The 16,128-nt window shown below is 31.6% G+C and overlaps 2 protein-coding genes across 4 annotated transcripts in view; one reads left to right on the top strand and one right to left on the bottom strand.

Annotated features, from left to right (window-relative positions):
- Window positions 1-16,128, top strand: part of LOC143078641 (synaptogenesis protein syg-2-like) — a 147,003-nt gene that overhangs the window by 67,040 nt on the left and 63,835 nt on the right. The window lies entirely within an intron of this gene.
- Window positions 1-16,128, bottom strand: part of LOC143080082 (uncharacterized) — a 65,137-nt gene that overhangs the window by 43,811 nt on the left and 5,198 nt on the right. For 2 of the 3 annotated variants that reach the window (XR_012979612.1, XM_076255756.1), the window contains exons 2-3: window positions 13,226-13,525; window positions 7,988-8,287 (exon numbers count right to left, since the gene is read on the bottom strand). Coding sequence is in view for 2 of the 3 variants with exons in the window: in XM_076255756.1 (XP_076111871.1) it covers window positions 7,988-8,287; window positions 13,226-13,525 (600 nt within the window). In the remaining variant the exon portion in view is untranslated. Of the gene's footprint in view, window positions 1-7,987; window positions 8,288-13,225; window positions 13,526-16,128 lie in introns of those variants that run through there. The other variant, XM_076255757.1, reaches the window with a different exon arrangement.

Here is a 16,128-nt window from a genome sequence, read left to right as displayed (position 1 = left end):
AGTGTTGGGTTGTAGTGACAATATTAAAGAAATATGATAGATGAGTAATCAATATAAACAAAACAATTGAAAATTTGTATTTGCTAGAAAAAAAATAGCCCTTCAACAGCTCTGTTGTTCTTCTTGGACATTTACTGTAAATTTATAAAATTGTGTATTTACATTGCAGTAAATAAATCCATATTTTTAAGAAACTCGAAACTCCTGCAAAAACCAATCTGATCAGAATTGCAACGAATTTTATGACAGTTCCATCGAATACTTTTTCATGGAAAGTATTTCCTTATTGTTGAATATTTTCAGTCTTCAGTTCAGTGATTGTATATTGAGGTGGTGAGTTTTTGTCATGAGCTATTCACGTTGAAATATAACTTGTATAAATTAAAACGAGATACTGCGTTTTTACAGCTACAAAATCTGCTAATGGAAGGTCATCCTTCTGATGTCAATAACAACGAAAAATATGGTATTTCACATAACATGTCAATACACGATCACCAGGAAATATATACATCTGTAGTACTTCATACAATAAAAAAGTAATGCGTCTTTTTATAATTTTGATGTCCAATCAGTATCAATTTTAAATTCTTGATTTATTCAAATTCACCAAAGATTACATAAGTACATCTTTGAAGAGGAGATAATCACTCAGAAAAAAAAAAGAAGAAAAAAAAACGATTGCTGGAAATGGAATAAATGTTTAGTTCAAATCGCAGCATGCGCACTGCAACTGCTGGACTTGATAATTTTGTTTGGATTGCATACATGCACAACCTTGTCGATACCTCTGCTGGTGGACTATCAGTCGCCGAGGGTATCATCAGCTTAGTAGTAAGTACTTTGGTACTGACATGATATAACAAACTTAACTATAATTGTCCGTTTATAAATTTATAAATTATTAAGAAACTAAGGACTCAACTCCCTCAGGTAAAGTTGACTTTAGTTGAATTGGGCTATGTATTTTAGGTGTTTTTCACATATCGCTCTTCAACGGTTTCCTTGTACATCTTTGGAATTCAAATGTTTGGCTTTGAGCGTTCCTGGTGAAGGTAAATCCAGAAAAGCGCAAAAAATTATTAAACTTGTTCATGTTGTTGTTTTTAATTTTTTTTAAACTTGAAAACAGCATGTTATTAATTTCGCGTCCGAAGCGCTTCGTCAGGAACGTTCAAAGCCGAACAGTTGAAAGCAAAGGGTAAAGAAGGACCGAAAACGTTGAAGAGCTATAAAGCCAAATACAAGTATAACGTATATCATAAAAAAATTACGAAATCCATCTGAGGCCAATTTTGTCTGAAGAAGTTGAAACTTTCGTTTCTGTTTAATTTCAAAATTTATAAACAGGCAATTTAAGATTGTTTGTTATAAATCATAACAATAGCGACTAATGAGCTGATGCTACCCTCGAATACTAGACGTGCTGTAAAAAAATGAAAACAACACGTTACGGATTTTGAGAAGAGTTACGTCCCTTTTTATGTATTCATGGAAATTTCCAATAAAATGACATACGTACGTAAATCGACCTACGGACCTAATAGGACTGGCTATTGCCAACAATTGAATTTGATTAAATGCGTTGCTAAAGTTCATACAAAGTTTTTCAAGACTTTCAAAATCACACATTGGAATTTTCGCCCATATGAAATAATTATATCATGACAAATAGATAGAAATTTAAAATTATTTTTTATTTTAATTTAATTTTGAATAAGTTAAAAACAAATCCAGACAAATCGGTGTAAAGTCAACTCGAGAGATAGAAATGCACACACAAACATCCGTGAAATCATGGGGTTAAGGTGAAACACAGATAATTCGTTATCATAATAAGTTCAATTACTATTTATTTTTCCACAGCTGGGGCACCGAAATATTCAGCAGATCCTATCGTTCTAACGGACTTCAATCCTTTTAAAACAATTTAAACAAAGAATCAAAGATTAATCTAGAGACAACGCGCAGCAGCTGACACAATGATGTAAATGTTTTTAGTAAATGAGTGACAGATGGAAGCGGCCTACCACTTAATCAGCACCTTGCTATATAAATAATTTCAGGGAAAATGTAAAAAAACAAGATCCTCATAGAATTTTTAAGACTTGAAATACATTTATTGAAAATCACCTGAATACAATTTTCCTTGTATAACCCAGGGAAGAATACACAAGGGGCCCTGTGTTTACAATGATCCAACGTCCAGGGATAAACGGTGGACTCTATTATATAAAAAAAAATCTATTTTATATTTTTTCCATACATAAGTTATACATTCATAATTTAATTACACAGATTGAGTTTGCGTATAAATTATTCACAATATTCTACCAGTAAATAAAATACATCAAAAGTCCCCCAAAATACACTACAATCTACACAATAATTTACCTTTACTTATATAATTGACATTTTATTTTTTGTACTTTTAACACCTGGATTACATTGTTATGTGTCGGTCAGTGATTTTATAGGTCACATGCTCGACCTTGTAAATGCGTGTATTGTATATTTCTATCGTTGGATGTATTATGTTCTAAAAAGGAAAAGAAAGTAAGTACAAATTATTACGTCACTTACTAATGTATAAGATTTATTATAAGTTTTATTTCAGCTGCAAAATTTTCTTTTTTAGATGATAATGATTTGTCCATAGATTCAATTAAACTGCACAGTTCCCGTTTTGCATATGCTATCAATTGACTGGAAGTAAAACTTTTAGACTGATATTTGATTATATTCCTACATTTCCAAATAATCCATTTAACTCTATTCATACATGTCATAATCGTATAAGTTATGACATTGTACTTTTTGTTGTAATCGTACATTCCTAGTATGATAAGTTCTTCGCTCAATGGAATATATACAGTGTTATTAAGTACATTATATGTTTTAAGCGCATCAAAAATGTGTTCCCAAACAACCATTATAATGTTACAGCTGTGAAAAAGGTGTGTGAGAGTTTCGTTTTCTGTTTTACAAAAATGGCATTTGCCATTATTTGATTTGCCGATTCTAAATAGTTTTTGCTCCGTATAGATAATGTTATGAACAATTTTCCAGCTAATTTGATTTGCTTTCCTAGAGGACATACTTTTATTTAAATTTATTCAGATCTTTTTCCACGGTAATTCCGAATTTTACTGAATATTCCATTTTATTTGACAGTTTGGAACTATATCTAAATTTAACGAATATTGGATTAATGTTAAAGATATCTCACTTGGGATTACTACTTTATTCTGTTTATCGTAAAATTCAAATGTATTTTTAATGTAATAACCATTTTTGGGGGGTTCTGGATCAACGTGGACGTTTTGAGTCTGTCCTTGAACAATTTTGGAATAGCTAATTTCAGCCTTGTCCATTCCGAGATCCAGTTTCTCTTATCTTTAAGAGTATTGTATATAAAGTTGTCACTTTTGATGTTTTTCGTTTCTTCATCCCAAATATCTTTTATTGTATGAATTCCACTTTTTCCGAAGTTAGCGAAAAAAATCGTTTTTTTGTTGTATTGAATTTTTATGTTTCCAAAAAGTTGTTGGTTTAGGATATCGTTTTTATTTATTGGACGTTGTATACTTAAAAATTTTGACCACGTTTTAATTAACTCAAGATAGTATTTTGGAAAGTTTTTCATTTGTAATCCTCGTAAGTCCGAACACTTTGATAAAAAATTATCACAATTATATTTGATATCAAACTTCTGTAGCCACCATTTGGCTATTGTATTCCAGTTATCGGTTTTTGATCTTAAAATCTTTAGCATACTTTTGATTTGTTTTGATTTAATGAACGAGTCTATATTGATCATACCAATCCCCCATTCCTCTACCGGTAAGCAACACACTTCCCTTTTAATTAAATTTACTTTTCCCTCCCATATAAAATTCCACATGACATTGTTTATTTCTTTTTTTATATTTTTCAGGTATACCTCGCATTTCGATTTCGAACCCTATTTTAGATATAATCAATGATTTTAATATTAAGACCCTGCCCTTCAATGTTAGGTCACGAGATTTCCAAACCTCAAGACACGCCTTAATCTTCTTTATTTTTTCTAACCATATAGCTTTTATATCAACACTGTATCCATGCATGACTCCCAATGCTTTAATTGGTTCGCTTGACCACCTAATTTTTTTATATTTTGGTGTTTTATTTTTCCAACGACCCAAATATACCCCTACAGTCTTTTCATAATTTATCTTAGCACCCGATGCTTTTATAAATTTCTAAAACCTTGAATGTTTCCTCGATTGATTCCTCTGTTCTATTAAAAAAAATTGTGTATCGTCTGCAAACATGTTAATCTTAACCTCTTTCTGTTCATTTTTTATGTCAGGTGGGGGTAAATTTATTCCTTGAATTTTCGGATTAGTCCTAATTGTGGCTGCCATCGGCTCTGCTTGTAAAATGTATAGCATCGTTGATATTGGACAGCCCTGACGGATTGATCTAGAAATTGGGACGTTTCTTGATTGAAAACCGTTAGTCATTAAACATGTTTTAGCATTTTTTAGTAAAATTTTAACCCATTCCCGGAAATTTTTCCCAAATTAAATTTTTTCTAAACATGCATCTAACCATTCCCATTCTGCATAGTCAAAAGCTTTTGTTTGATCAAGAAAAAGGATTGATCCTTCTTCGTCTTCCATATCTATAAAATCGAAAATATCTTGCAGCATTCTATTAGAATCAAAAATATTTCTACCCTTAACAAACCCTTTTTGATCTGTTTCTATAATAGATGGTAGAACTATTTTCAAACGTTCAGCCAGAATTTTTGAGCAAATTTTATAGTCTACATTTATTAATGTTATAGGTCGCCAGTTTTTAATATCCTCCCTCTCCCCACTTTTAAATAATAGGCTTATCAGTCCAAGTCTCTGCGATTCGGAAAGTGTTTTATCAAAAAAGGTTTCTTTTAATATTTGCGTAAGCTCATCCTGTATCAAAAACCAATATTCCTGATACAATTCTGCAGTTATGCCATCTTCCCCTGGTGATTTATTCCTTTTCATTAATTTAATTGCCTTGAAAATTTCATCTTTTGTAATTTCACCATCACATAACCGTTTTTCTGCTTCAGATAGAGTTTTATTTACATTATATAGTAATTTTTCCCCAGCCTCTCTATTACAACCCCCCGAGGTAAAAAGTTTCTCATTATATTTTAATTGTTCACCTAAGATTTCATTAATACTATTTTTGTATGTGCCATTTTCATGATTTTCTGCTTTTATTTTTGACCATAGTTTTTCTTTTCCTCGTTTTTGTTCTAATCTGAAAAAATAATTTGTGGATATTTCACCTTTTTCATACCAATTTATTTTTGATCTTATGCGTGCTGCTTCTGCTTTTTGTTCGTAATATTTATATATATCATGTTTTAGTTTTTCAACCTCATTCAGATTTTGTTGTGTTCCATAATTTTCTAACAAATTTTCTAATTTATTTTCCCAATTTTTAACTTCATTTTCATTTAACCTAAGTTTCTTTCAAACAGTTATTGTTATGTCCTTTATTTTAGTTTTTGTTAAATCCCAGAACTCCTTTTTATCTTTAAAATTATTGATGTTAAGTTTCCAAGATTTTCAGAATGTTTCAAAAGTATTTTTGAAAAGGTCGGTTTTAATTATACTATTGTTCATTTTCCAATAACCCGGGCCTCTTTCTGGTTCGACGATGTTCATAGTAATTGTTACGCCGTCGTGATCGCTGAAGGGAAAATAAACAATTTTTGCATTGTTTACTCTACAATCGATATTCTCACTAGTGAATATATAATCTATTCCCGAGTATGATTGACCCCTTGAAAATGTATATTGTTTTTTGTTTTTGTTTGGATATCTGAGACGCCAAATGTCCGTCAGTTCACTTTTTTCAATGAAATTTTTTAGTTCATTATTTCCCGCATCTTCACGTTTGGACATATGTTTTCTATCTAATTTCCTATTTAGACAACAATTAAAATCTCCCATAACGTAATTCACAATATCATTTTCTTTATCTATTTTTAACTTATTAAAGAAATGTTTTCTTTCTATGCCATTATTAGGGGCGTAGATATTAAAAATTCTAATAGTTTCGTTTGAGTCTAATTTGAATTCAACTATCAATTTCCTTCCCTCCGCATCTTTATATTTTTCAGTAATGTTTATATCTAAATTTGGTTTCACTAAAATTGCTACCCCTTTGGAAACGGAAGTCCCGTTACACCAAAAACTGAACCCTCCCCATTCTGTTTTCCATTCATTTTCTACAAATGTTGTACAATGAGTTTCCTGCAAACATATAAAATCAAAATTCTTTTTCTGACACCACTGGAATAATGCATTTCGTTTTGACTTATCTCCCATACCGTTTGTGTTTAATGAAACTAAACGAATAGACATACGTTATGGGAAAAAATAAATATGGATGGAAAACCTTAGCCAAATCGATTTAGGCACAAGGGGGCAATCTGTCAAGATAGGTTTTGTCATTTTAATGTTAGAATTTCAGTTTTTTTAACCATATATTGACTAAATACAAAAGTATTTCCGTCACTAAATGAATTTTTATGCTTGGCTGTTATATTAGGATTACGAGTGATTGTAGTTAATTGTTGATATAACTTTCCTATCAATAAAATAAAGTATTTTTTAATTTGGATTTATGTGATTAGCAGTTGAATCACAAATATATATGTTGGTTTTCACTTATTTCTATCATTTTCTTTGGAATTTCTGATAAAAGGTGTTGTTTTTTAAAACACGTTATAATCATTTCAAAGCATTTTAAATAATCCCTCTTCTATTTTGCCATTTGCGGAGGAACTTTCCGTTTGGAACTTTCCTCGGAGTTCGGTATTTTAGTCATTTTAATTTTTTCGAAACGTTTTCATAATGGTCAAACATAATTTTATTATTCCGATTTTCAAAAAGTGACAGTCTACTAACTGTATCGGCAAAATGTTACTTGTGAGTAGAAATTGCCTTCCTGACAATTTCTGTGATTTTAAATGTCTTTTTGGCAAGCGGGGTCATCAGACCCAGTTGATGATTTCATTGTTGCTAATTTTGTTAAAATTGGTCCTGTAGTTTCAGAAGGTAATGTTTTGATATATAAATCATTACTACCACTGGGTCGATGCCTCTGCTGGTGGACTGTTAGTCCTCGAGGGTATCACCAGCCCAGTAGCCAGTACTTCGGTACTGGCATGAAAATACGGATTTTTTGTGTTATTAAAATTTGCTGTTACAAAATGTAAGAAATTATTATAAATTAAGAAATGTATCTCCCTCATGCAAAGCTCTGATTCCTTTCACGGATTTGGCTATACTTTTTGGACCTTTTAGACTATAGCTCTTCATCTTTTATATAAGCTTTAGATTTCAAATATTTTGGACACGAGCATCACTGAAGAGACATGGATTGTCGAAATGCGCATCTGGTGCAGGAAAATTTGTACCGTTAATGTTATTACACATAGCTGAGAGGGTGATAGAGCAGATTGTAAACCCGAGAAAACATTGTCACGCGCGGCGAAGATAAGGTTGCCAATACTTTTGTTTGCACTGATTTGTCAAACTAATTATGAAATAAGTGAAAATGTTGAAAATAAAACTGCCGCGGAAATTTGTCTGTTTTTCTATAAACATTTTTCGGTTTCATTGTACTTTGCACTTACACCTATTCGCGTTCAGATATGTCATTGTTCGTTATAAATTGAACGAGTTAAATAAAATGCAACAAGATAATTTTGTCATGTACAAAACAAAGGGATAGGGTACCTTTTTATTCATCCAGATTTGACCCATTTGTGCTATGCTATTGTATTTACTTAAATGACAACAGCAAGATGTAATGTTGTGGTTCTAGATGCCATAATAATAGAAATATATACATGTAATAGACGGCTTGACTACAAACAAACTTTATCTACCCGTAGATCAAAGAGTACTAAATAGTTTGGTCTAAGAACTAAACTTACAGTGAACCTCGACGAATTTAGTAGTAGAAAGTGGGTTTTGTAGGACACCATTTTCTGCTTGGCACTCATAAACCTCTAAATGATCATCTTTGGTAGCAGTAAACGTTAAAGATGTTGTCACTGTTGTACCAGCAGTTGTTGTAGAAACACCAGTTGTTATTTCCGTGTCGTCTTTTAACCATTTCACAGTCGGTGGTGGATCACCTCTGGCAGACGTACATGTTAATGTTATCTGTGAATTCTGAACTACTACTTGAGGTCCGTCGATGACTGGTGATCCAGGAGGAATCTGAGATGAAGCTATAAATATAATTAGTTGTTTTAATATGAATGTTACGTGTATCAAATTTGAGGTCCGTTGATGACTGGTGATCCAGGAGGAATCTGAGATATAGCTTTAAATATAATTAGTTGTTTTAATATGAAATGAATGTTACGTGTAGCAAAGAAGTAGGTTCAGTAAAACCATTTTTTGGCCCCAGAATATAGCAGTTTTAGAAAATTGTGAAAATGTTATTGTTAATATATTTATTGAAAAGTAGAATGCTTCTACTACATAACTATGGGCTGTTCTTTACAATACAATGCACATATATCGGGTACTAGCATCATAAAGTCATGCTAAATTATTGTTATTGTAGCATTTTAGTTAAATTTTAGACAGTTTCCGTCTTCAATGAAAGTGGCCTCATTCGTGTTCATTCATAATATTGAAATGTAAGTTGTATTTGATGATAATACATAATATATATAAAGGTTGAGGATGAACACGGATGCGGCCATTTTCATTTTTGACAAAAACCATCTGAAAAGTGACGATTTTTGGCATGTTTGATAGATTGTTCATATTTAAGCTTGAATCGGAGTATTTTTAATGACTCAATCAGCTAAAAACTTTACATACACTAATTTAATCAATCAAAAAGCCACTTATGTGTTTAAAAAGTCTCTAAAATCTTTCGTTAGATGAACTTGAAAATTGAGGCCGAAATCGGCCCTTACCGGACCTACTTCTTTGAAATTATACCGACACACAATATCTTTTTTCTTCATAAAAACAAAAAATCATTTTAATTTTCTTTTGAATAAATGCTTAAACATAGTGACGTATTTCATAATTATTTCGACAATTCAGTGTTAAATGATAAAAATCCTATCGTGCGTTTTTGATATGTTTTCGGTTTTATTTCGTCCAATTGCAAATCATGATTAAAATGAGATGTAATCTAAGGGACACCAAACATAAACGCTAACCGTAACATACATCAAAATATTTTTAAACAGTCTTACATAATAGGCAAGTGGACACATACTACGACAATCTGTTTTTTTTTTTGTTAAAGACATTGCAGTTTCTAAGAATGAATAATAAATATGTTTGTTTTATTCTACATCTTCTGAAAATGTTATTAACACATTATGGTTCCATTGTATTCTTTCATTGCATCAACATTTCAGGTTGGGTTTTGACATTAATTGCCTTACAAATTTTCAAAATGGCTGACAGGTTTTAGCAGAAAGAGTATTTACACTATTTCAGAAATTCAAATGTAAATAATGACATCTTCTATTTAATGAATGACATTTTTCAAACTGACTCTTAGTAAATGACTTTAATGCACCCAACCAACCCACTGCCATATTATATATATCATCATTCGATATCTCTCATACTAATTTTCTGTTTTACCCGGTCGTAAAAAATATTTACTGTACAATTTTCCGTCAAAGCAAGGTCAAAAGGTCAAAATAGTCATTGCAAATTTTGCTAGTCTAGAATTAAACAAAATGTAAATTTATTGTTAAGTTAGTTCGGGGGGTTGCAGAATGATATATGTAGTCATGCTTATTGTCGAAATTTGCCATATAATAACAATTGATACTGCAAACTGTAATTTTATTACTTTATAGAGTCTATTGTTTTAGTTTTCATTGTTGCAAATGTACGTCCGTTCTTAAAATAGGAGCATGGTGCTAATTTCGAGAAGAGAGAAAGACAATATAATTCATAACAATCGAACTCGCAAAGTGCTTTGCATTAATACTGTAATACAGATCTGAAATGAAAGATAACGATCTTCATTTCGGTAGCTTATGAAGCAGTTTCTCCTTGTCGTGAAATATGCAAAGATTGAATGTAAACAAAACATGAAAAAAGGAAAAATTGTAAAATAAGTATCTTAAACCGTCTGCTAATGAATGGAATAATAGTGTATAATTTTGAGTTTAGTATGACGTCCATTATCACTGAACTAGTATATATATTTGTCTAGAGGCTGGAAGAGGAGATAATCTCTCAGAAAAAACAAAACAAAAAAAAACCGATTGTTTGAAATGGAAAAAAATATAAAGTTTAGTTCAAATCGCAGCAGGCGCACTGCAACCGCTGCACTTGCTAATTCTGTAGTACTTCATACAATAAAAAAGTAATGCGTCTTTTTATAATTTTGATGTCCAATCAGTATCAATTTTAAATTCTTGATTTATTCAAATTCACCAAAGATTACATGAAGAGGAGATAATCACTCAGAAAAAAAAAGAAAAAAAAAACGATTGCTGGAAATGGAATAAATGTTTAGTTCAAATCGCAGCATGCGCACTGCAACTGCTGGACTTGATAATTTTGTTTTGATTGTATACATGCACAGCCTCGACGATACCTCTGCTGGTGGACTATCAGTCGCCGAGGGTATCATCAGCTTAGTAGTAAGTACTTTGGTACTGACATGATCTAACAAACTTAACTAAAATTGTCCGTTTGCAAATTTAGAAATTATTAAGAAACTAAGGTTTCAACTCCCTCAGGCAAAGTTGGCTTTAGTTGAATTTGGCTATGTATTTTAGGTGTTTTTCACATATCGCTCTTCAACGGTTTCTGTACTTATACATCTTCGGAATTCAAATGTTTGGCTTTGAGCGTTCCTGGTGAAGGTAAATCTAGAAAAGCGCAAGAAACTATTAAACTTGTTGTTTTCAATTTTTGTTGAAACTTTAAAACAGCATGTTATAAATTTCGCGTCCGAAGCGCTTCATCAGGAACGCTCAAAGCCGAACAGTTGAAAGCAAAGAGTAAATAAGGGCCGAGAACGTTGAAGAGCTATTAACCAAAATACATGTATAACATTTACCATAAAAAAAATTACCAAATCCATCTGAGGCCAATTTTGTCTGAAGGAGTTGAAACTTTCGTTTCTGTTTAATTTCAAAATTTATAAACGGGCAATTTAAGATAGTTTGTTATAAAGCATATCAATAGCGACTAATGAGCTGATCCTACCCTCGAAAACTTGTGCTGTAAAAAAATGAAAACAACACGTTACGGATTTTGAAAGAGTTACGTCCCCTTTTATGTATTAATGGAAATTTCCAATAAAATGATATACGTACGGAAATCGACCTACGGACCTAATAGGACTGGCTATTGCCAACAATTGAATTTGATTAAATGCGTTGCTTAAGTTCATACAGAATATTTCAAGACTTTCAAAATCACACACTGGAATTTTCGCCCATAGAAAATAATTATATCATGACAAATAGATAGAAATTTAAAATTATTTTTTATTTTAATTTAATTTTGAATAAGTTAAGAGCAAATCGGTGTAAAGTCAACAAGAGAGAGCGAAATGCAAACAAACATCCGTGAAATCATGGGGTTAAGGTGAAACACAGATAATTCGTAATCATAACAAGTTGAAATACTATTTATTTTTCCACAGCTGGGGTACCGAAATATTCAGCAGATCCTATAGTTCTAACAGACTTCAATCATTTTTGACATTTTAAACAAAGAATCACAGATTAATCTAGAGACAACGCGCAGCAGCTGACACAATCATGTTAATTTAACTTTAAGTTGCATTTAATTTTTACCTGAAATATCATGTTTCTTCATGACTCGCATATCAATATGTCAATTTCTAGTGAATGAGTGACAGATGGAAGCGGCCTACCACTTAATCAGCACTTTGCTATATAAATAATTTCAGGGAAAATGTAAAATAACAAGATCCCCATAGAATTTGAATGGAAAATCTTAGCTAAATCAATTTGGGCACAAAGTCAATCGGTCATGATAGGTTTTGTCATTTTAATGTTAGAATTTCAGGTTTTTTTAACCATATATTGACTTAATACAAAAGTATTTCCATCACTTGGTTAATTGTTATGCTTGGCTGTTATATTAGGATTACGAGTGATTGTAGTTAATTGTTGATATAACTTTCCTATCAATAAAATAAAGTATTTTTTAATATGAATTGATGTGATTAGCAGTTGAATCACAAATATATATGTTGGTTTTCACTTATTTCTATCATTTTCTTTGGAATTTCTGATAAAAGATGCTGTTTTTTAAAACACGTTATAATCATTTCAAAGCATTTTAAATAATCTCTCTTCTCTTTTGCCATTTGCGGAGGAACTTTCCGTTTAGAACTTTCCTCGGAGTTCGGTATTTTAGTCATTTTAATTTTTTCGAAACGTTTTCATAATGGTCAAACATAATTTTATTATTCAGATTTTCAAAAAGTGACAGTCTACTAACTGTATCGGCAAAATTTAACTTGTGAGTAGAAATTGCCTTCCTGATAATTTCTGTGATTTTAAATGTCTTTTTGGCAAGTAGGGTCATCAGACACAAAGGTGCCCAGTTGATGATTGCATTGTTGCAAATGTGGTTAAAATTGGTCCTGTAGTTTCAGAAGGGAATGTTTTGATATCTAAATTACACATAGCTGAGAGGGTGATAGAGCAGATTGTTAACCCGAGAAAACATTGTCACGCGCGGCGAAGCCCAGGTTGCCAATACTTTTTTTTTGCACTGAATTGTCTAACTAATTATGAAATAAGTGAAAATGTTGAAAATAAAACTGCCGCGGAAATTTATCTGTTTTTTTATAAACATTTTTCGGTTTCATTGTACTTTGCACTTACACCTATTCGCGTTCAGATATGTCATTGTTCGTTATAAATTGAACGAGTTAAATAAAATGCAACAAGATAATTTTGTCATGTACAATACAAAGGGATAGGGTACCTTTTTATTCATCCAGATTTGACCCATTTGTGCTATGCTATTGTATTTACTAAAATGACAACAGCAAGATGTAATGTTGTGGTTCTAGATGCAATAATAATAGAAATATATACATGTAATAGACGGCTTGACTACAAACAAACTTTATCTACCCGTAGATCAAAGAGTACTTAATAGTTTGATCTAAGAACGAAACTTACAGTGAAGCTCGACGAATTTAGTAGTAGTAAGTGGGTTTTGTAGGACACCATTTTCTGCTTGGCACTCATAAACCTCTAAATGATCATCTAAAGTAGCAGTAAACGTTAAAGATGTTGTCACTGCTGTACCAACAGTAGTTGTAGAAACACCAGTTGTTATTTCCGTGTCGTCTTTTAACCATTTCACAGTCGGTGGTGGATCACCTCTGGCAGACGTACATGTTAATGTTATCTGTGAATTCTGAACTACTACTTGAGGTCCGTCGATGACTGGTGATCCAGGAGGAATCTGAGATGAAGCTATAAATATAATTAGTTGTTTTAATATGAATGTTACGTGTATCAAATTTGAAATTATACCGATACACAATATTTTTTTCTTCATAAAACTTAAATTCATTTCAATTCTCTTTTGAATAAATGCTTAAACATACATGTAGTGACGTATTTCATAATTATTTCCACAATTCAGTGTAAAATGATCAAAAATCCTATCGTGCGTTTTTAATATGTTTTGGGTTTTATTCCGTCCAATTGCAAATCATGATTAAAATCAGATGTAATCTTAGGGACACAAAACATAAACGCTAACCGTAACATACATCAAAATATTTTTAAACAGTCTTACATAATGGGCAAGTGGACACATACTACGACAATCTTTTTTTTTTTTATTTTTTTTATTAAAGACATTGCAGTTTCTAAGTATGAATAATGAATATGTTTGTTTTTTTCTACATCTTCTGAAAATGTTATTGACACATAATGGTTCCATTGTATTCTTTCATTGCATCAACATTTCAAGTTGGGTTTTGACATTGATTGCCTTACAAATTTAAAAATGCCTGACAGGTTTTAGCAGAAAGAGTATGTACACTATTTCAGAAATTCAAATGTAAATAATGGCATCTTCTATTTAATGAATGACATTTTTCAAACAGACTCTTAGTGAATGACTTTAATGCACCCACCCAACCCACTGCCATATTACATATATCATCATTCGATATCTCTCATACTAATTTTCTGTTTTACCCGGTCGTAAAAAAATATTTACTGTACAATTTCCCGTCAAAGCAAGGTCAAAGGGCCAAAATAATCATTGCAAATTTTGCTAGTCTAGAATTAAACAAAATGTAAATTTATTGTTAAGTTAGTTTGGGGGGGTTAAATTTTCGCGCCGTCTGCGAACGAGGTTGCAGAATGATATATGTAGTCATGCTTATTGTCGAAATTTGCCATATAATAACACTTGCTACTTCAAACCATAGTTTTATAACTTTATAGAGTCTATTGTTTCAGTTTTCATTGTTGCAAATGTACGTCCGTTCTTAAAATAGGAGCATGGTCTTAATTTCGGAGAAGAGAGAAAGACAATATAATTCATAACAATCGAACTCGTAAAGTGCTTTGCATTGATACTGTAATACAGATCTGAAATGAAAGATAACGATCTTCATTTCGGTAGCTTATGAAGCAGTTTCCCCTTGTCATGAACTAGAAAAGGTCTTGCAAATATGCAAAGATTGGATGTAAACAAAACATGAAAAAAGGAAAAATTGTAAAATGAGTATCTTAAACCGTCTGCTAATGAATTGAATAATAGTGTATAATTTTGAGTTTAGAATGACTCCCATTATTACAAAACTAGTGTATATATTTGTCTAGAGGCCAAATGAAGGACGCCTCCGGTTGTGGGAGTTTCTTGCTGCATTTAAGACCTATTGGTGACATTCTGCTGTTGTCTTTACTATGGTAGGGTTGTTGTCTCTTTGGCACATTCCCCATTTCCATTCTCAATGTTTTTCAATGAACGATTCGTTACCAATGAAAAATGATTTGCAAGCGTAAAATTATCGGAAATGATTTCATATTAAAATCCATGAACAACAAAACAACGGCCCACTTTTTTGAATCGGAAACTATAAATGTGACAATACATATAGCTCATGGTACTTTATTCCTTGTAATTTATTTGATGAATATTGCGACTTAGAGTTAAGGCATGTTTACATCTCCATAGAGGGAAGACCTTTTGGGTTTCTGGGAGAAAGGTAGAAGTTTACTAGTTTTTGCAAACATGATTTTTCTTTTCTTTCTTTTTGCAGACCTGGATTATTCAAATGCAGTTGATTTTGTCCAGATTCCAGTAGTCTGATGGATTTATTTGACTCATACAGTTGCCTTTTTCGCACCAATTCCAGATTTTTTATAGACAGAGATTTTATGTAATGTTATTAAAAAAAACGAATGTTTATTGGCCAAGAACACATAAAATATTTTATAGAAGCACCATTTACAATGATTTAGTATAGCCATTTTTTGTTTAGCTTGCACATTGTTAAAGATAAGACCACAGGCTGTATACATTTTTTTTAAATGATTCATTTCACAAAATTAACTTGCAAACCTGATGATCTAGATGGAGGCTTCTTTAGTTCTTTCTGCTCTATTTTTTTTATACCATTTGTTCTATTGATTATGTTTTTTCTGTATTTCTTATGATTTCACGTCCATTATTCTTTTTTTTTCCTTTCTTTCTTTTATCTTTATTTACTGTGTACCTTAAATACATTATTTTTCATTCTTTAAAACCCATTCAAACTCTCCTATTTGATCCTGCAGAATATTGATGAGGGAAGAACAAAGCTGTTTTTAATCATTCCAAGCAGAAATACCTGTCTTGTCATGAAAAGTTATTTTTGTTTTATTTTAATAGCTTATCAGGTATCTTTTCATGATATTGCTGCGACTGGTCAGCATTTGGTTAGAATCCTGAGAAACATACATAAATTGTTATTCATAACTATTCCTTTAAAACTAGACACATATCCAGGGGTATAGAATTCGGTAATCATGAAAATCCTGACAATGTAAGTTGAAGATTCATATTAAACAATAAA

The sequence above is a fragment of the Mytilus galloprovincialis genome, chromosome 6, assembly GCF_965363235.1.
Source record: "Mytilus galloprovincialis chromosome 6, xbMytGall1.hap1.1, whole genome shotgun sequence".
NCBI classification, from domain to species: Eukaryota; Metazoa; Mollusca; class Bivalvia; order Mytilida; family Mytilidae; genus Mytilus; species Mytilus galloprovincialis.
This window is presented reverse-complemented; position numbering and strand designations above follow the sequence as displayed.